Source organism: Schistocerca gregaria, chromosome 7, assembly GCF_023897955.1.
Source record: "Schistocerca gregaria isolate iqSchGreg1 chromosome 7, iqSchGreg1.2, whole genome shotgun sequence".
NCBI lineage: Eukaryota > Metazoa > Arthropoda > Insecta > Orthoptera > Acrididae > Schistocerca > Schistocerca gregaria.
In genome coordinates, this window is record NC_064926.1 from 253,947,447 (window position 1) to 253,968,682 (window position 21,236).

Genomic DNA, 21,236 nt, shown 5'->3' on the forward strand with positions numbered 1-21,236 from the left:
CCTTCCTCTGGCATGCTGTGCATTTCACAACCATATGCATGATGGCGGCATCAATATCACGCCGGTATATATGCTGACGAGCCAGTCTCTTTGTCATAATCACGCCCCCCCCCCCGCCCCCCACCACCACCAGCAGCAATGCTTCTCGTGGAGTTAAGTCCAGCACTAGCTGTCGTAGTGATGATGGAATAAGGGTCCCTGTTTGCTGGTACTCGCCACGCAGGCGCTGGATGGCGTGGAATGTGGCAAGCTCTGTCTTTGAGCCAGTGTTCCTGTGCTCGTGTGTCTCCTATCGGAGAAGGAGTTCCTTGAGAAAAACCGGCCACCAGCATCGCATCCAGTGGAAGGCTGGGTACTGCTGATTCTGCCTCGTTGTCTAATTGGAAACATACTTCTGGCACTTTATCAAATTCTGGGTTCTGACAGGGAGGTAATCGTGACAGAAGATCGTCATTAGCATGTTGTGTGGTGCAGCTGAATTACATTTCATAATTATATGTAGATAAAAGTAGCGTTTCTTTTATAAACGGTGGATATGGACGCAGAAGCCTTGAAAAAGAGCAACAACGGCTTATGATCAATCAACAATGTGAATTTTATACCATAAATATAATTGCGAATTTTTTGAGGTCTAAGATATAAGTATGTGCTGATAGAAACAGTGCTGCCAGGGCCGTCTAGTGGGCAACTTTTTTTGTGAAACGTTCGCACATGTCCCCGATGAATACTGACAAAGTTTATCATTCGCCGTAGCAATACTGGCTGAGATTAGTCACTTGTTTCATTCCACGCAAGACTCTGCACAGAGCGTGTGTGAATTTCTGGCGACTTTTGAGCTGTTACATCTCGGGCCATATTATGTTGAAAGAAATTAAATCTGGTCTACTTGTTCCACTGTAAGCGTTCTCTCATGAATAATAATAAAAAGAGTTTTACGAGTCATATTCAACCAGAAACTCTTCGATAAAATCACCCGAAAAAATCGGCGCTCGAAATATTTCAAAGTTTGGATTCTTATATTGCTATTGTTATTGCTTTCGCCTTTGTCCCGCATTTTTCGCAGGGTAGGCATGGTGACAATCGGATTTGGCAAGGTTAGTTTGAAGGGGTGGCCGGATGCCCTTCCTCCCTCCACCCCGTACTCCCTGGGACGGAATCAGTGTACCGCAGCTGTTTGCGTCTCGTGTAAATCATGAAATGGTGCGAACGTGCGAGTTGTGTAACTCAGGCGGGACGTGTGGACCAGCTCGGTATTCACCTAGTGGAATGTGGAAAACCGCCTAAAAACCACATCCAGGATGCATTCTATCTGGGGCCGGTGCACCTACCTGAGTCCAGGAATCAGCGCATTAGCGCTCTCGGCTAACCTGGTGGGTAAGTTTGGATTTTTATATCTCAGGGACTAAAGCTATGAAGAATGAGAAACAAGGCATATACACAAGGTACTCAAATGTAAAGTTTCAGTTATGAAACACTTTCCAATACTGAATAACCTAAGTGCAAAGTTGGAGATTTTATAAAAAAAATTTAAAAAATGCGCTACTTTCGACCTAATTTTGCAAAAGATTGTGTTATATAAAACTCTCCAAACTCGGCTCAATACAAATACCATGGTTTTAACCACTAAAAACCTTTGTTTGATTATCCAATCCAGACCGACAATACTAGATAATTTGAAAGAAAGTTGGACGCGGAAATAGCGGTATGAGGAAATGTTAAGTTTGGATTCTTACATTCCGCAGAGTAAACGCGCGCTGAACATGAAAGTTAATATGCAATAGCTCGGTATCACAAGGATGTTTGTAAAGCTTCTGCAAAGCACATATAGTCCTGCATACCCAGGACAATCGTGAAAAAATACTCCACGGAATTTGTAGATATTCTGAAAACTGACTGATAAACTTCCTGCAAGTTATCGGAGGAATCGTTCGAATAACGGTGGTCATACTACATATCCCTGACTTACGTGTTCCGAACTTTAGATAGCATCTCTGACCAGAAGCAATAACGGTGGTCATACTACATATCCCTGACTTACGTGTTCCGAACATTAGATAGCATCTCAGACCAGAAGCAATAACGGTGGTCATACTACATATCCCTGATTTACGTGTTCCGAACATTAGATAGCATCTCAGACCAGAAGCAATAACGAGACGCCCAAATTGGAGTACAAACTGTGTAAAATGAACAATACCATAAACTGAAGCCCGCGCTCGGCTGCTTCTACGTCTTCAGTCGAGTTGGTCGCTGGTTCGTACCAGTCACTATTCAGCGTGATGCCCACGTATCCTGTAACAACAAACACGTACGTTTCATAGTTCCAGGCATTTTAACAAAATGAATATAGCTGGCTATTATACTTTTAATGCACATGAGACAGTGTTCCTCATTTGCGTCCTAACAATGCCTCAGATTAGCGTGAGATAGACTGGTAAAGGCTGAAGGTCAACGTACCATACAAAATTTTTCATAGCAGTAGATGTAAACTAAAAATGTTGTTCAGCCTTCGAAACAGAATATGTAAGATTATATAGCCATCAGGCACGGATGGGAAGGGAGGGTTTGCGGAGAAGAGTGCGAAGGGCTCGGGGGTAAGCCGTGAAGATTAAGACATGTTAGGTAAATTGAAGGAGGTTGGGGGGGGGGGGGGGGGGGGAAGGGGGAGGGAGAGGGGCAAGTAAAGGGAAGGAATTCATGATGTCAGATGCATCGGGATTTTATGCAGTGGCGACGAGTGAAAATGTGTACCACATTGCGTTTAGAACCCGAGATGTTCTGCTTACGAGGTAGATGCGTTAACATCTGCGCCACCTGACACACTATTCATAGCAATTGCGGGGACTATCTCCCTGCAACCTTCGGCGGGTCCACATTTCCGCCATGAATTCTTCGTGGTTGTCCATAAATCCATAAAAGTACTACAGGTGGAGATCTCCTCCGAACAGCGCGTTACAAGACAACCCGCCTAGCGCCACCTTCAATTTACATAATGCGTATTGCAGCTGTGGATTTCACGGAGTGTCTGCTTTTTCGGACATTCATATCGTATCGTATCACATACGACGGTGAAATGATATGGTTTCTTCTCGCCACGGCTCCCCCCCCCCCCCCCCCCCCCACCCACCCAAAAAAAGTGATTGAAGAATTTATACACCGAAGAGCCAAAGAAAGTGGTGTACCTGCCTAATATCGAGTAGGGCCCCGCGAGCAAGCAGAAGTGCCTCAACACGACGTGGCATGGACTCGACTAATGTTGAAGTAATGCTGGAGGCAACTGAGACCATGAATTCTTCATGGGTGTCCATAAATCCATAAAAGTACTACAGGTGGAGATCTCTTCCGAACAGCGCGTTGCAAGACATCCCATATACGCTCAATGTTCATTTATGGGGAGTTTGGTGGCCAGCGGAAGTGTTTAAACTCACAATAGTGTTCCTAGAGGCACTCTGCAGCAATTCTGGACGTGTGGTATGTCCTGCTCGAATTGCCCAAGTTCGTCGCAGTGCACAATAGACATGAATGGAGGTAGGTGAACAGGCAGGATGCTTACGTGTGTGTCACCGGTCAGAGTTGTATCTAGACGTATCAGGGGGTACCATATCACTCCAATTGTTCACGCCCCACACCATGACAGAGCCTCCACCAGCTTAAACAGTTCCCTGCTGACATGCGGAGCCCATGGATTCATGAGGTTGTCTACATACCCGTACACGTCCATCCGCTCGATACAGTTTGAAACGAGACTCGTGCGACCAGACAACATGTTTCCAGTCGTCAACAGTCCGATGTCGGCACTGAAGGGTCCAGGCGAGGCGTAAGGCTTTGTGTAGTGCTGTCATCAATAGTACACGAGTGGGCCTTCGGCTCCGGAAGCCCATGTCGATAATGTTTCGTTGAGTGGTTCGCACGTTGACGCTTGTTGGTGGCCCATCATTGAAATCTGCAGTAATTTGCGGAAGGGTTGCGCTTCTGTCACGTTGAACGATTCTCTTCATCCGTCGTTGATCCCGTTCTTGCAGGATATTATTCCGGCCGCAAGGATGTCGGGGTTTGATATTTTATCGTATTCCTTTTATTCACGCTATATTTCCCCATTTCATCGCTACCTTGGAGATGCTGTGCCCGAAAGAACAGATACCATCTTCATATACAGGGTGGTCCATTGATCGTGACCGAGCCAAATAGCACATGAAATAAGAATCAAACGAAAAAACTAAAGAACGAAACTCGTCTAGCTTGAAGGGGGAAACCAGATGGCGCTATGGCTGGCCAGCTAGATGGCGCTGCCATAGGTCAAACGGATATCAACTGCGTTTTTTAAAATAGAAACCACCATATTACATATTCGTGTAGTACGTAAAGAAATATGAATGTTTTAGTAGGACCACTTTTTTCGCTTTGTGATAGACGGCGCTGTAATAGTCACAAACATATGACTCAAAATTTTATAAGAACAATTGGTAACAGGTAGGTTTTTTAAATTAAAATACAGAACGTAGGAAATTTTATTTCGGGCCGTTCCAATGTGATACACGTACCGTTGTGAACGTATCATAAGTTTCACTTATCTAGCGTGCAAGCTGTGACCATCCATAAAGTAACATTACTTACAAATTTCTTCTCTCTTGCTACTAGCCGCTTCTGAAACAAGAAACCCTGAACACTGCTTGCAAACGGAAGCTTCCTTTTGTCAACCTAATAAATTTCCCTAAAAATTAACTTACATGGTCATTTCTCTCTTACAGTAAAGAAAATATTCTCAACTTCCCACAGTCATGCTTTTTTTCTTCTTTCCGTACTCAGTGTCACTTTGTTCCCCGTCTCTTCGCTAAATTTGTCCTGAATCATTTCTTTTTCTCTCTCCCGCATCCTTTCCTCATATTCAATGTAAATATACTCGCCTGTAAATTGTCTTTGTCGTTCTACACTGCCTGGAAAAAAAGTGAACCACCCATAAGCGGAGAAAGAAACAAAAGTGTCTGACAGAGTATGGGACATTGTTTCAGTGATTAGAATGGCTTCAAAAAACCTACTTATCGATATGTTATTGTGGTCCCTCTAGTCTGGATGTATGCACAGAAGTTTAAAAATTTTTAAACGGTTTGCGTTGCTCCGTATTTCCCTCATGCAGCGTGACAAGTGTGCTTCGTCTATCCTTCAAGTTTTCTTGAACAACTTTCAGTTAAGTTCCCCCCCACCTCCTACCCACCACCAAAACCCCACCAATACATTACTCAGACTGTGTTTGTTTCCAGAAGGTTGGAACGGGCATGAAATCAGTTCTTAGGATGAATTAAGTAATGCACAAGGAAAATCCTTGCAGTATTTTACAGGGTGTACCATAGGGAGGGCGTTGTAGTAATCCATATGAGAAGTGCTGAACTTAGTAGCTTCATATATAAGATAAAGCAAAGATTATTGTACGTTTGTTAACTTGGGACAGTTCAGAGAGTGTGAAGAGATTTTTTCTAGCTTCAGAGGGAGTTTTTCCATTTTTTAAAATGGATGTCTATTTTAGAAATATTGCTCCTGCTCATAAAAAAATATGAATTGTTTTCAGTATGCTTCAGATAAGATTCACGGTAATGACCATGTCTAAGAAATTGAGTCCTCTATCATAAAAATTGTCGAAAATGGTGAAGCAGTTTGTTAGAGTTTGCCTGAGGATATTACACTGAAGAGCCCAAGAAACTGGTACACCTGCCTAATATCGTGTAGGGCCCCCGTGAGCACGCAGAAGTGCCGCAACACGACGTGTCATGGACTCGACTGATGTCTGGAGAAGTGCTGGAGGCTGTCCGTAAGTCCGTAAGAGTAATAAGGAATGGAGATCTCTTCTGAACAGCACGTTGAAAGGCATCCCAGACATGCTCAATAATGTTGATGTTTGGGGAGTTTGGTGGCTTGCGAAAGCGTATAAAATCAGAAGAGTGTTCCTGGAGCCAATCTGTAGCAATTCTGGACAGGTGGGGTGTCGCATTGTCCTTCTCGAATTGCTCAAGTTCGTCGGAATGCACAATGGACTTAAACGGATGCAGGTGATCAGACAGAATGCTTACGTACATCTCACTTGTCAGAGTCGTATCTAGACGTATCAGAGGTCCCATTTCACTCCAATGCACACTCCCCACACCATTAAAAAGCCTCCATCAGCTTGAACAACTCCCACTTAACAGGATGAGCCCTTGGATTCACGACATTGTCTCCATACCCGTACACGTCCATCCGCTCAGTACAATTTGAAACGACACTCGTGCGACCAGACAACATGTGTCCAGTCCTCAACAGTCCGACGTCGGCATTGACGGGCCCAGAGGAGGCGTAAACCTTTGAGTAGTGCAGTCATCAAGGGTACACGAGTGGCCCTTCGGCTCCTTATCCCACATCAGTGATGTTTCATTGAATGGTTCGCATGCTGACACTTTTTGGTGGCCCATCATTGAAATCTGCAGCAATTTGCGGAATGGATGCCCTTCCGTCACGATGAAAGATTCCCTTCAGCCGTCGTTGATCCCGTTCATGCAGGATAGTTTTCCGGCCGCAGCGATGTCGGGAATTTGCTGTTGTGCCGGATCCTGATGTTCAAGGCTCGTGCGCCGACTGTAACACCACGTCCGAACTCTCTTAAATCTCGAAGAACTGCCACTGTAGCAGCAGTAACCGATCCAACAACTGCGCCACACATTTGGTGTATTATTTGGCGTTGCCGATAGCAGCGCTGTATTCTGCCTGTTTACATTGTATTTGAATACCGGTTTCTTCGGTGCTTCTGTGTATGTATGTAAACCAAGAAGAATATTTGACTGAAAATTGGCCATTTAGTAGACAGCAGGACTTCTGCTAAGTACGCACCAGCTTAAAAGTTTTAGTAGTTATATGGATAAAGTTGTATTACCTGATAGGAAATTGTTATTCTTGAAGTTTTAACATTTTTTTCTAGACTGAAGGGCTCTGTTTTAATTGCATCCAATCGTTCGTGCAGTTTCATTTGCTATCAGTAGACAGAATGACGAAACGTACTACAATACATGTAACGGATTACCAGTTCTGGGATGGCACATAATTATTGTAGTACATATCATCCATAGTACCTTACGTTGTCAAGATATCTGATGTGCTTTTATTAGTTGCTCATCAGCATACATACCAAGGAAGTTAATGTCTGGAAAATAAACGTCTATGGACTCCTAATTCATATCCAGTTTTCCAAGGTCAGTTTTTATGTTTATGCAGAAGCTTAGGTCCCTCAGTTCATTTACATAGCTTTACTATTTGCTGCCTACACATACAGTAACACAGGCACACTCATTACTCTCTACGTCAGATTTCTGTTGAGTATTGGTTCTACTTCTATGGGTTAGTATAAATATAATATAATCTAAGAATAGTATTGTATTCAACTACACTGCAGCCTATGATTTTACATAACTTTGATCTGAGAGCTAGTTTCCAATACAGTTAAATGTGTCAGATGCATGTGAGATTTCTATCAACTACATTTTCTTTTCTAAGTAGGACAGAAATGACTTTATTACAATCATTCCATGCACATAAAGTTCCTGTAACAAAATTCCGTGATATACTGCGTCAGAGGTTTCAATTGGTTCTAGTAACATGCCTGTTACCCATTCTCCTTAATGTGAAATTTCTAGAACTGCTCTTGTAAATGGTGTCACCTCAAATATCTAGACCTGACGCCACATTGTTTGAGACTGACCTGTAATTCCTTACATTTTCAATGGCACTTTATTTTGTACAGAGGATGATCCTTTGTGTCTCTTAGATACGATGGGTTCGAGTTGGATATCAAATACACGTTTGATGCATCCAATAAATGCCCTTTAATGATATTTATACATGCTCCTGGCAAGTACACTGTTGTTTAAACATGTGGAAGTTTATATTTGAACGGCACACAGTGTTCCTGAATATCTACTCGTGGGCTGTAGCACAGGCGTTAGAATGGTGTAGCTTACACTGGCGTGTGTTAGCAAAAGTTGCGTTTGTGGGTAATTGTGTGGCAGATAAACTTCAATACTTTTAAAACGAATGTTTAAAAAAAATTGCTGAGTCCCTAATATTAAGTCCCTTGCTTCTGATTTTCACATTCATCTACAGACAGCTTCATGTTATGAGGCTCCACCTTGGCGTTATTCCATACTGGTATTGACGTACATGAATGAAAATGAATTTAATTGCCTCTAATATTTATTGTATCCAGTGATTTCGTAGATCTTGTTTGGACACTTCTATGTTTTACTTTATTTTTGATGCTTAATTTAAATCTTAACTGTAAAGGTTATAATATATTGTTAACTAATGAAGAACAGATATATTGCATTCTGTCCGCCACCGTAGCTGAGTGGACAGCGCACCGGCTTGTCATGCTGGAGAGCCCGGGTTCCGTTCCCGGCTGCGTTGGAGATTTTCTCCGCTCAGGGACTGGGTGTTTGTGTCGTCTTCATCATCATTATTTCATCCTCATCGACGCGCATGTTGCCGAAGTTGCGTCACCTCAGAAGACTTACACTAGACGATCGGGCCTAGCTTCCGGGAGGCCCTCGTCACACGCCACTTCACATCATTTCATTGCATTCTATTCAGTTTACCTGCTTTTATACATTCATCCTACTTATGTACACTTTTCTATGTATCTGTTTCTAATCATGAAAATAGAGCAAAACTTTTGACTCATTCTGGGTGTTCTGAATGGGGCTGAGGTGCTTGGATTGCACAGAAGATACTCCGCAGCTCATAGTCACTCTACTCCTAATGGAATATTTCAGGAAACGCATCCTCAAATATTTGTTAGAATAACGTTATGTACTTCTACATTTACATATTCATATCCGATTAACATCTGTCCTTCGTGTTCTATCTGTCTTCGACTGACAAAACTTTTAGATGGATCGAGGTGCTGTATCCTGTGTGCAGCAATATTAGATTTCGTGTATGAATAAAATAACACAATTAATGATGCGAAACTTGCACGATCTTACGCTCATACCAATGCTAGTAATGAGGCGAGTTCACTGTTCACGAAATATGAGACAGCATTGAGTAGCAGACTGGCATGCAGAGAGTGCTTTCAATGTGTGTGTGTGTGTGTGTGTGTGTGTGTGTGTGTGTGTGTGTGAGTGAGTGTGTGTGTGGTGTGTGTGTGTGTGTGTGGTGTGTGTGCCTGTGTGCCCCTCCGTTCTTCTTTTTCTATTTCGTGAGCATGGTCTTGTTCTCATATGCATTTCTTCCTTATTATGGATCTATGAAACAATGATTCTAATCTAGTTCATTGACTTTGAGGGAGGCCGTAAAGCATAGGAAACTGGAGAAGATGGCAGTGAGGAGAAAAGTGTATCAAAACTCCAGACCAAAACTATTCACTGTAAAGTCAGTTGGGTCATTTCGATTCTTCATATTCTGTGTATACTGATGATCTGACGTAACCTCAATAGAAATATGTCATTATTGAATTCTTGTCTAAAAGCTGTACCTCCATGCGGTGTTATGCAATGCCCAATCAAAGAGAAGTATTTGAAAGTAGGATACGACAGATCTTGTATGAGTGCAGAAAAACACGCATTTATTGTGCATTACATGTTTGTACATATGTCGACATTTCAAAGTAACTTGAATATTTTAAGGAGCGCTTAAGATATTTATTGTTACTGTATTCCATACGACGACCTATGTTTGTAAAAACACTGCCGGGAAAAAATAGTACATCCTTTTAGAGGTTTAGAATTCATTCAATATGTATTGTTGCAACAGTACCTACTGAGTACATGAAATGATTACATTTACGGGACAGTAGCTCAAGCGGTCCGTTGATACTAGATATCGACGCGTGCTGCAACATCCATGTTAATACGTGACGTTGCCACTATGGACGGTGGTACAAGCGCAGATTCTGGTATCCAGTTGATCAAACAGATGGAGAATACTGTGCTGGGACAGATCTGATGGAACTGTTCACGAATTTCTTTAACAGTTGTTGGCTGACGTGTCGCACGAGTTCGACTGGAGACAAGTCCAGAGATCGTGATGGCCAGGGAAGTTGTTGCTCGCCTTGCGTAGTACGTTGAGATTCAAGGGCAGTGAGTGGGCGAGCATTATCCTGCTGGAACATCAACCAGCGGCAAGAACGGCAAAAGCAAGGGGTCTAATAACACCAAAAGTGGACGAGAGTTGTAGGTTATCCCATCCCAAACCAGTAAGAGGCCAGCATGCCCTGGACGAACGCACTCTACGAGACAGCGCTCACCAGATCAACGACGTACTCCCAAGCGACCATCAATTGCGTGCTAGCAGAATCTGGTTTCATCACTGAAGACGAATATGCGCCATTCCATCTTCCAAATGATGATCTGACGGCACCAGTCCAGCCGTGCACGTCGATGCTGCGGTGTGAATGAACCACGGACTAGAGATGTGCGTGTCCATAGTTCCACTGTTAATAACTTGTTCGCAACAGCTCACAAGCTCTTTTATCTGTGCTGTGGTGGGTGTACGATCTGCTACTATTGCCCTTACAACATGACGCTCCTGACGGACGTCTGTGCTGCATGGACGCCAAAAATCTCGCCTCTTGGTATGAGAATGTTGCGAACATTGATACCAGCATCGCTGCACAACTGACACAGCATGTCCAGCTTGTATGGCAATTCTCCGAATGGCCGATTGCACCACTCAGACGACCACAATCTGAACCATTGATAACTAGCTCATTTGGCTGTAGAAAGCAAGGCAAGTTTCATAGGTTTGTACCAAACTGAGCCTGCTGGCTGTCAACATTCCCTACTGAAGGGTAGACGCGGATGGCGCTCTGGTAGCTATGCGGGCGACATAGAAACAATTATCCCCCAGGTGGCACAGCCGCCATCGGATCAAAATCGACGTCGTCTTTGAACGTTTACTATTTATTTTTTTTCGCCAGTGTATATTCTGCATCACGCAACGGAGCAACCAATCGTAGAAACAGGCTGAAAAGTTATCAGCGAACGATAAAAATTTGCAGTCCCAGTCAGCATTAATAGAAAAAGAACCTGAATTCAACATGTAAGTGTATTGTTACCCTCTAATCTCTTGCAGACTCTCATAAGCCACACCAGCTACTAATTCCTTAATAGCTTATCCTTTCATGGACATTTATTGGATTATGCCTGTAATGAAAATTGCTACCTCCCTTATTTTACTCACGTAACTCTCATAGTTTCAGGTGAATAATTTTTTCAGTTAACTTCAGCGCACCTTCAAGTAGTGTTACGTATTGTTTTTTGAAGCACTATTTTTGTTTAAAATTCCGTGCATACGACCACCAGGTTTCATGACGACTGCAGCTGGCACCGCTTGCTAGTAACGGCAAGTTTCGGCAATTGCTTTGCCACGGTCGTCTGAATTTATAACTTTGATCTCAGTTCTATTACAAACCAGAATATTGAGCTTTGGTTTTGTTTCAGTATTATCGCCTGACTATTGTTACAAATAAATTCGTAGGATATTATTCGCACTGATAGTTGAGTGTTTTAGCAGTGTCACCTGTAAACAAGCGTTTTTCTGAAGATACTGCTTTCGATCCTCATTTTATTATTTTTTTATACAGGTTGAAGAGCCGTAGTCAGATATGTTGGAACTCTAATTTTCCTTAGTGATTCCCATAGCATTTTAATTTTAAGCCTTTTTATATCGATAAAGACGCAACAAGTTGATAATCTGAATTTCCCTCCTTTCTCAGTTACTAGTGCTAAAGTGAAAGCACAATAAGAAAATGAGCTACCTTACCTGAACTACGTTATAACTTTGACATTTGCCGATATTAATCAAAAAGTTAGACAAGGCTGCACACTGTTACCTAGCCTCTGATACGTTTACATTGACGATATCATTTATAAATAGCTGATTATACTGAATGCAGATGACTAGCTTATAATAGGAAAGTCTGACGCAAAGGTTCACATTGCACTCCATACGTTGAGTCAAATTGCCTCTAAATACGGAATGATTATATCAACAGATGACACAAAAACGATGGAATTCTAAGAAGTGCAAACAATAACCGCCAAAACTGTTAAAGATGGAGAAATAATAAACAACTGAGAGAGTTTGAATATCTAGGGCGTAATTTTAAATCTCCCCAGTCAAATGGCGTAGGTTTAAAACTGGCCTAATTCAGTCGTATCTGTGAAACCATAGAACGAATATTACAACATAAAATACGGAGACAACGTTCATTAAACTTTACAAATTAATAGCCTACCTCCTGGAGGTAAACATCACATAAATTACGACAAATCAGTAATACTGATATTGGACAGTAATTAAAAGTAGAACACGCTACAACTGTAAACGAAAAATATAGGAGGAACTGAAAATACCATGCCCATCGTATATCTAATAACAGGACAACTAAAACTGCAATATTGTGTAGCGCAAAAAGAAAGAGAAACTTTAGACGTACCTTAAACAGAGGGTGTGAACAGTTCTGATTCAGCATAGGCGGAAAGACTTAATCTTTGAAGATGATGATGATGTTGTTGTTGTCTTCAGTCCTGAGACTGGTTTGATGCAGCTCTCCATGCTACTCTATCCTGTGCAAGCTGCTTCATCTCCCAGTACCTACTGCAACCTACATCCTTCTGAATCTGCTTAGTGTATTCATCTCTTGGTCTCCCTCTACGATTTTTACCCTCCACGCTGCCCTCCAATGCTAAATTTGTGATCCCTTGATGCCTCAAAACATGTCCTACCAACCGATCCCTTCTTCTAGTCAAGTTGTGCCACAAACTTCTCTTCTTCCCAATCCTATTCAATACCTCCTCATTAGTTACGTGATCTACCCATCTAATCTTCAGCATTCTTCTGTAGCACCACATTTCGAAAGCTTCTATTCTCTTCTTGTCCAAACTAGTTATCGTCCATGTTTCACTTCCATACATGGCTACACTCCAAACAAATACTTTCATAAACGACTTCCTGATACATAAATCTATATTCTATGTTAACAAATTTCTCTTCTTCAGAAACGCTTTCCTTCCATTGCCAGTCTACATTTTATATCCTCTCTACTTCGACCATCATCAGTTATTTTACTTCCTAAATAGCAAAACTCCTTTACTACTTTAAGTGTCTCATTTCCTAATCTAATTCCCTCAGGATCACCCGATTTAATTTGGCTACATTCCATTATCCTCGTTTTGCTTTTGTTGATGTTCATCTTATATCCTCCTTTCAAGACACTGTCCATTCCGTTCAACTGCTCTTCCAAGTCCTTTGCTGTCTCTGACAGAATTACAATGTCATCGGCGAACCTCAAAGTTTTTATTTCTTCTCCATGAATTTTAATACCTACTCCAAATTTTTCTTTTGTTTCCTTTACTGCTTGCTCAATATACAGATTGAATAACATCGGGGAGAGGCTACAACCCTGTCTCACTCCTTTCCCAACCACTGCTTCCCTTTCATGCCCCTCGACTCTTATGACTGCCATCTGGTTTCTGTACAAATTGTAAATAGCCTTTCGCTCCCTGTATTTTACCCCTGCCACCTTCAGAATTTGAAAGAGAGTATTCCAGTCAACATTGTCAAAAGCTTTCTCCAAGTCTACAAATGCTAGAAACGTAGGTTTGCCTTTTCTTAATCTTTCTTCTAAGATAAGTCGTAAGGTCAGTATTGCCTCACGTGTTCCAACATTTCGACGGAATCCAAACTGATCCTCCCCAAGGTCCGCATCTACCAGTTTTTCCATTCGTCTGTAAAGAATTCGCGTTAGTATTTTGCAGCTGTGACTTATTAAACTGATAGTTCGGTAATTTTCATATCTGTCAGCACCTGCTTTCTTTGGGATTGGAATTATTATATTCTTCTTGAAGTCTGAGGGTATTTCACCTGTCTCATACATCTTGCTCACCAGCTGGTAGAGTTTTGTCATGACTGGCTCTCCCAAGGCCGTCAGTAGTTCTAATGGAATGTTGTCTACTCCGGGGGCCTTGTTTCGACTCAGGTCTTTCAGTGCTCTGTCAAACTCTTCACGCAGTATCTTACCTCCCATTTCGTCTTCATCTACATCCTCTTCTATTTCCATAATATTGTCCTCAAGTACATCGCCCTTGTATAAACCTTCTATATACTCCTTCCACCTTTCTGCCTTCCCTTCTTTGCTTAGAACTGGATTGCCATCTGAGCTCTTGATATTCATACACGTGGTTCTCTTCTCTCCAAAGATCTCTTTAATTTTCCTGTAGGCGGTATCTATCTTACCCCTAGTGAGATAAGCTTCTACATCCTTACATTTGTCCTCTAGCCATCCCTGCTTAGCCATTTTGCACTTCCTGTCGATCTCATTTTTTAGATGTTTGTATTCCTTTTTGCCAGCTTCATTTACTGCATTTTTATATTTTCTCCTTTCATCAATTAAATTCAATATTTCTTCTGTTGCCCAAGGATTTCTAGCAACCCTCGTCTTTTTACCTACTTTATCCTCTGCTGCCTTCACTACTTCATCCCTCAGAGCTACCCATTCTTCTTCAACTGTGTTTCTTTCCCCCATTACTGCCAATTGTTCCCTTATGCTCTCCTTGAAACTCTGTACAACCTCTGGTTCTTTCAGCTTATCCAGATCCCATGTCCTTAAATTCCCACCTTTTTGCAGTTTCTTCAGTTTTAATCTACAGGTCATAACCAATAGATTGTGGTCAGAGTCCACATCTGCCCCTGGAAATGTCCTACAATTTAAAACCTGATTCCTTAAATCTCTGTCTTACCATTATATAATCTATCTGATACCTTTTAGTATCTCCAGGATTCTTCCATGTATACAACCTTCTTTTATGATTCTTGAACCAAGTGTTAGCTATGATTAAGTTATGCTCTGTTCAAAATTCTACCAGACGGCTTCCTCTTTCATTTCTTAGCACCAATCCATATTCACCTACTATGTTTCCTTCTCTCCCTTGTCCTACTGACGAATTCCAGTCACCCATGACTATTAAATTTTCGTCCCCCCCCCCATGAACCATGGACCTTGCCGTTGGTGGGGAGGCTTGCGTGCCTCAGCGATACAGATGGCCGTACCGTGGGTGCAACCACAACGGAGGGGTATCTGTTGAGAGGCCAGACAAACGTGTGGTTCCTGAAGAGGGGCAGCAGCCTTTTCAGTAGTTGCAGGGGCAACAGTCTGGATGATTGACTGATCTGGCCTTGCAACATTAACCAAAACGGCCTAGCTGTGCTGGTACTGCGAACGGCTGAAAGCAAGGGGAAACTACAGCCGTAATTTATCCCGAGGACATGCAGCTTTACTGTATGATTAAATGATGATGACGTCCTCTTGGGTAAAATATTCCGGAGGTAAAATAGTCCCCCATTCGGATCTCCGGGCGGGGACTACTCAGGAGGACGTCGTTATCAGGAGAAAGAAAACTGGCATTCTACGGATCGGAGCGTGGAATGTTAGATCCCTTAATCGGGCAGGTAGGTTAGAAAATTTAAAAAGGGAAATGGATAGGTTAAAGTTAGATATAGTGGGAATTAGTGAAGTTCGGTGGCAGGAGGAACAAGACTTTTGGTCAGGTGAATACAGGGTTATAAATACAAAATCAAATAGGGGTAATGGAGGAGTAGGTTTTATAATGAATAGGAAAATAGGAATGCGGGTTAGCTACTACAAACAGCATAGTGAACGCATTATTGTGGCCAAGATAGACACAAAGCCCATGCCTACGACAGTAGTACAAGTTTATATGCCAACTAGGTCTGCAGATGACGAAGAAATTGATGAAATGTATGATGATGATGATAATTATGTTTAAATTGCTTTGGCAACGATTTCAGTCAATGGAGTACTACATCTATTGCTTTATTGGCCAAATTAAGACAGGTAAGTTCACTGAGGAGCAGACAATGTTTTCTTGTTATATTTGTTCGTTACTGCAGTACGTTTAACATTACATTGTCTCCGATATACATCTTATTCGTGACGTTACCTGTGAACATCGAATGAATAATATTTTATAAGTCTCCAAGCACTTTTTTGCGTCAGAATTGGCGACAGTTTAAGATTTTATTTTATGCAACGAAACGTGGGTTTCTTTTTTAACATTTTGCGCTTGAGATCGGGAACAGATTATAATGAACCTATGTTAGTTGGCCATTCCAACTCTCTTCTAGCTTCTCTATGGGATCTTCTTCTTTATTCTTTTGTCATTCACCTGTACCAGATATGTTGTTCCATCGTTCTACGTCAGAGCTACTATAGTGTAACTGTTTCCTTATCTAAACATCAAAACACATATAAGTAATTTGCCATGAAATCCCTTTCTCAATGAAATACTTCCCTGGTACTCTAAGGTTATATACATTAAGCTCGTCGTTTCTGTACTTGCAGAAACGCCTCTAGTGTTTCCGTCCATGTATTGGTCTCTAAAGCCTTCCCTTCGACTATGTATTTGAGTGTCGATCGCCTTTGAGAGGAAATAGACTTTATCACCTAAATATTACCGAATATTGGAAGTTTCTCTGTTTCTCATTTCAATCTGCTAAGCCATCAAGGCCCACTGCAATTAAAGCTGAGAAAATACCCTCTTCTCCATGTTCTACACGTTGAGGAAACGCTTTACATTCACCTATAAAGATATACCTTCGGGAAAAATCTAGTGAAGACATGACGAGATCATATAGATACAGATCATTCTGTCTGGGTGCGTCATGAATCTCCTGCCAACATCCACTTTCCAGTTGTCATTCGCTTTGACCACGGCACACTGCATGGTACATTGTCCAGAGAAAGTAGTAATCCCATTGTATTTCATTATACCTCTTTGGGACCAGAAAACTTCCTTCCTTTTAGAAACCAAGTTTAACACCTGATACCTACGACAAGATGTACAGAAGAAGTCATTTGTTCAAAATTGTGAATGCTGACATTTTCTTCCCGTAACTTTATCAATGAATTGTGGTAAAACCAGAAAAAATATCGAAGCGTTTGGGATGTGGTGCAGTAGAAAAATATTCAAGGTTTGTTGGACGTATATGATATGGAATCGGAAGGAAATGAGTATGTGGAAAGACAGAAAAATGTCGCATGTATTAAGACTTCATGGAATAACTTCCATGTTACTGGAGAGTGTTAGAGGGTACAAAGTGTAGGGGAGAGACTGAGATTGCAATGCATCCAACGTATGCTTAATGGCTCTGAGTACTACAGGACTTAACTTCTGAGGTCATCAGTCCCTTAGAACTTAGAACTACTTAAACCTAACTAAGGACATCACACACATCCATGCCCGAGGCAGGATTCGAACCTGCGACCGTAGCGGTCGAGCGGCTCCAGACTGTAGCGCCTAGAACCGCTCGTCCATCTCGGCCGGCTAATTAATGGCGTTGGGTTTGCTGTACTGAGATGAAATGGTTGGATCAGGAGTCTGTGGTGAGCAACTTCAAACCACTCAGAAGACTGACGACCCACTTAGAAACCTTACTTAATGTTATCCGTCACAGGTCATCTTCACCTTCTCAAGACAGATAATGAAAATAAGCTTAACAGTTAAAACGGACCAATACAAATTACGAAAATTTAACCATGTAAAATACAGTATTTCACTATCAAGGACTGAAAAAAACGTGTTATCATTTATCACATCATAACTAAACATGTGAAATACAATACCGCTCAGCCGTAAGTTATGACAGTTATGGTGATGACCTATTGCTTTCTGCTTCTGCTGTGACGTCATCGTATTGAACATATTTTAGTTTAGAAGTAATCTGTGTGCTTTCATTTTTAACTTTGTAACAACTTTACCGTGTTTTCTATCTTGTACGTATGAAGATTTCTTGTTTAAATTATGTGATTGTGCCGGAATGTGAACCAATTTAAAAAGGAGTACATTGTGCTAGATAATAAGTAACAGTCTTTGCTCAGAAAAGTAATTAATGTGTTCGAATTATTATTTGATTCCGAATCTGGAGTCGTTCATGGCGGTAACCAGAATCATAACCCATTAGATGTCAACTGCTGATTGCATTTTTGGTACGTTCAGTTACTTGGAAAGTCTGCAAGACAGCTGTTGGCACTGCGCAGTTCCTCACACACACCCTAGTTTTTAATAAAGTGGGTTGATGGATAAGTTCCTATCGTTTTTCCGTAAGTTTCATAAACACAACACATACACATAACACAGTCTTTAATTATCAGTTACATTTTTCTTCAATATTCGAAAGAGTCTGCCAGCATTCGGGTAACTTTCTGATTCCGCGACTGTAGAAATCACGTGGCTTTGAGTCGAAGAACTCGTCGAGCGATTTTCGGAGCGCATTATCATCCGAAATGAAGTTCCGTGAAGGTTTATCGATAGAGAACGGAAGAGGTTAAAATCTGAAGGCGCAAGACCAAGTGAATTAGGTGGGTGCGGAATGACTTCCCAACCCGACTCCTCTACAGTATTTTTTGTCAGTCCAGCACAAAGCGGGTGGGCGTTATCGTGGAATAGTATCTTTTGACGCAGTCTTCCAATTCGTTGTTCTTGAATTGCCTCTGCAAGACGTCTCAGATGTCGACAACAAATGTCAAGAGTGATGGTTACACATCGGGAAAGCAGTTCGTAGTACACCATATTGTCGCTGTTCCACCAAACGCATAGCATTGTCTTTTGTGTATGAGCGCTGGTCTTTATGTGAGGGATTATTGCATTGTTTGGGCTAATCCATTCCTTTATTTTCCTTACCTTAACATAAAGACATCATTTCTTTTTTCCAGTAACGATACAGCATACGAGTGGTCAGTGTTGTTCACGAGCCCGTTGGCGATGTCCAAGCAGAGATGCACATATGACCACCCGCTGACGTTTGTGATTTTTGGCCAAGATCAATACCCATGCACTCGATTTCTGAACGGTCCCCACTGCACTCAAATGTCGCACCATGATGGAATCATCACAGTTCATCACATTTGGCAGTTATCGAGTACACTGGCATGAATTATTGTGGATTAATGTTTGTAAAAGATATCCCTCAAACCCGAAGGTCTTCCTGATCGTGGAGGGCCGCTAATGTCCAAACAATCCTCCTTAAAAGGAGGATTTCTCTATGCAATGCGATTTTCCCCATATACAGTGCAAATGTTTGTGACCGCCTCCGCTGCTGTCTCTCTCTCCCTTTCTGAACTCCTATTTCCCTACCTGAACTCCTATTCCTCCACCCAGCAATCCATTTTATAGCGTCCACAACTCCACTCACTATCTCTAAATAACAAAATTATAATATGTAAACTCAGCTAATAACAGTGAATTATAAATAAAAAAATCACAATCGATAAATATTCACTTGCAAAACTTAACGCTGCGAGCTTGTACATCAATCTAATAGAAGTATTCAAAAAACTCTAGAAGACGGTAGTAAGTGGACGAGAACGCAGCAGAACATATCACAAAGTATCTTCTGCGGAGCTCACCTTGCTGCGTGCCCTTGTACTGCTCTTGGTACATGTGATACACCAGCGCATGCGCCTTGATGAGCGTGTGGGCCGCCAGGTAGTCTCCGATGCCTGGAGCAGGCTGGCTGGGCGCAGCCCCGCCCTGGCTGGCGTAACCGCTCACAATCGCCGGAGGCTCGTTGAATGTTATCCAGAACTTCACCTGAACGGCAAATCATAAACAGCGTGACAAGTCCTATTATCAGACACACCTTGAATATTCACATACACAATGTTTTAAACGTTTTCTCAATTTTTAACCAAACATCTGCGAGACACCATATGTAACGTCACCTCAGAAAAATTAATTGAATTACTGTGCTGATAAACCTTTCACATTATTTGATTTTCAAACAGCTGAGCAGAACAGAACGTACTCAGACATTTCGCTCTTTGTCTATTCTGATCAACACTAAACTGACACACAATATTTTCAGCGCAACGCAATCTGACGTTTAATACTCCCTACAAAAGAATGGCCCTGTAAAAAAAATTATGAATGATTGTGCTTAAACTGCCACACAATATTTTTTAGCTCAACTCAATCTGACTTTTAATAATCTCTACAAAAGAATGGCCCTGACTAACAATAACCTATACCTTTCATGAATGACTTACCTCACAAAAGTCTTCATTACTCGAACAACTGCAATACAGCGAGCGCCAATACTGCCAGTTAAATAAAAGATTCAAACTACTGAAGGCACTAACTACTGATAGCAAATGAAAGATTTTGATAGAGAACAAACAATGTATTTACCTTAATGGTGTTCAAAAGTCATGTCCATGATATGCAATATTACAAATTTACTCTTTTGATGGACACACGTCCAGATCGTCCGCTCTCAAAATTCCGCCATCTCTCTTTCCATATACACCACTGCTGGCGGCTCACCTCCAACTGCGCAGCACTATGCGCTGTTCACATCCAGCAGCCCAACACTACAATAGGCAACAACAATGCAAACCAGCCACAGACTGCACACAGCACAGCCAGTGATTTTCATACAGAGTGCTACGTGGCGTTACCAATAAAAAAACATAAACAGCCTACTGACACATATCGTATGTGGCGGAAGGTACCTCTGATATCACTATCCTTAGCACTCTTTCCTATCCCATTGACGACTGGTTTGTAGGCCGTACAAGAAAGTTACAGGAATGAGATGAATATCAAAATTCAGTACGAAATGACATCAGTTATAATATTCGCTAATAGTAATATTTTTCACACTGAAAGAAAGCACTGCTCGATCTGTTGAATGGAATGAACAGTCTAATGATCCCACACTGCTTACTAGCAGCAAAAATGAGGCTATTGATAAGCTTAACATGAAATTTCGGCACCATGTTGTAGAGGAAGTGAAGGAATTCTGTCGCCGTAGACCCAAATAAGCCATGACGGACGAAGCAGGGGGGATACAAAAATCATAATCGTAAAAGCAAAGAGTGCATTCCTGACTAAAGGAAATCTACTGAAGTGAAACGTAGACCTTTATGGATCAAGAAATTTTTCAGAATGTGCAAGTGGAGCACAGCATTGGCTAGCAGCATTGGATGGCACAGCATGGGCTATGGGAGAAACGGAAAAGAAGAGAATCGAAACGATGGAGAAGTTGCGAATTATTCTGGCTACTTTCTTTAATAGAAAATGGAATCGGCGAGGACAAATATTTGAGGAAAACACCGAAATGAAAGATGACAGGACACATATTAAGACATCAACGAATGATTGCCATAGTATTTGTGGAAACTGTGGAGGGTAGAAACT

The 21,236-nt window shown here is 41.7% G+C and overlaps 1 protein-coding gene across 1 annotated transcript in view; it reads right to left on the reverse strand.

The window, feature by feature from the left end:
- LOC126282012 (myrosinase 1-like) overlaps nucleotides 1-21,236 on the reverse strand; it is a 108,071-nt gene that overhangs the window by 40,998 nt on the left and 45,837 nt on the right. The window contains exons 5-6 of the mRNA XM_049981403.1: nucleotides 19,445-19,628; nucleotides 2,198-2,292 (exon numbers count right to left, since the gene is read on the reverse strand). Of these exons, the coding sequence (XP_049837360.1) occupies nucleotides 2,198-2,292; nucleotides 19,445-19,628 (279 nt within the window). The remainder of the gene's footprint in view (nucleotides 1-2,197; nucleotides 2,293-19,444; nucleotides 19,629-21,236) is intronic.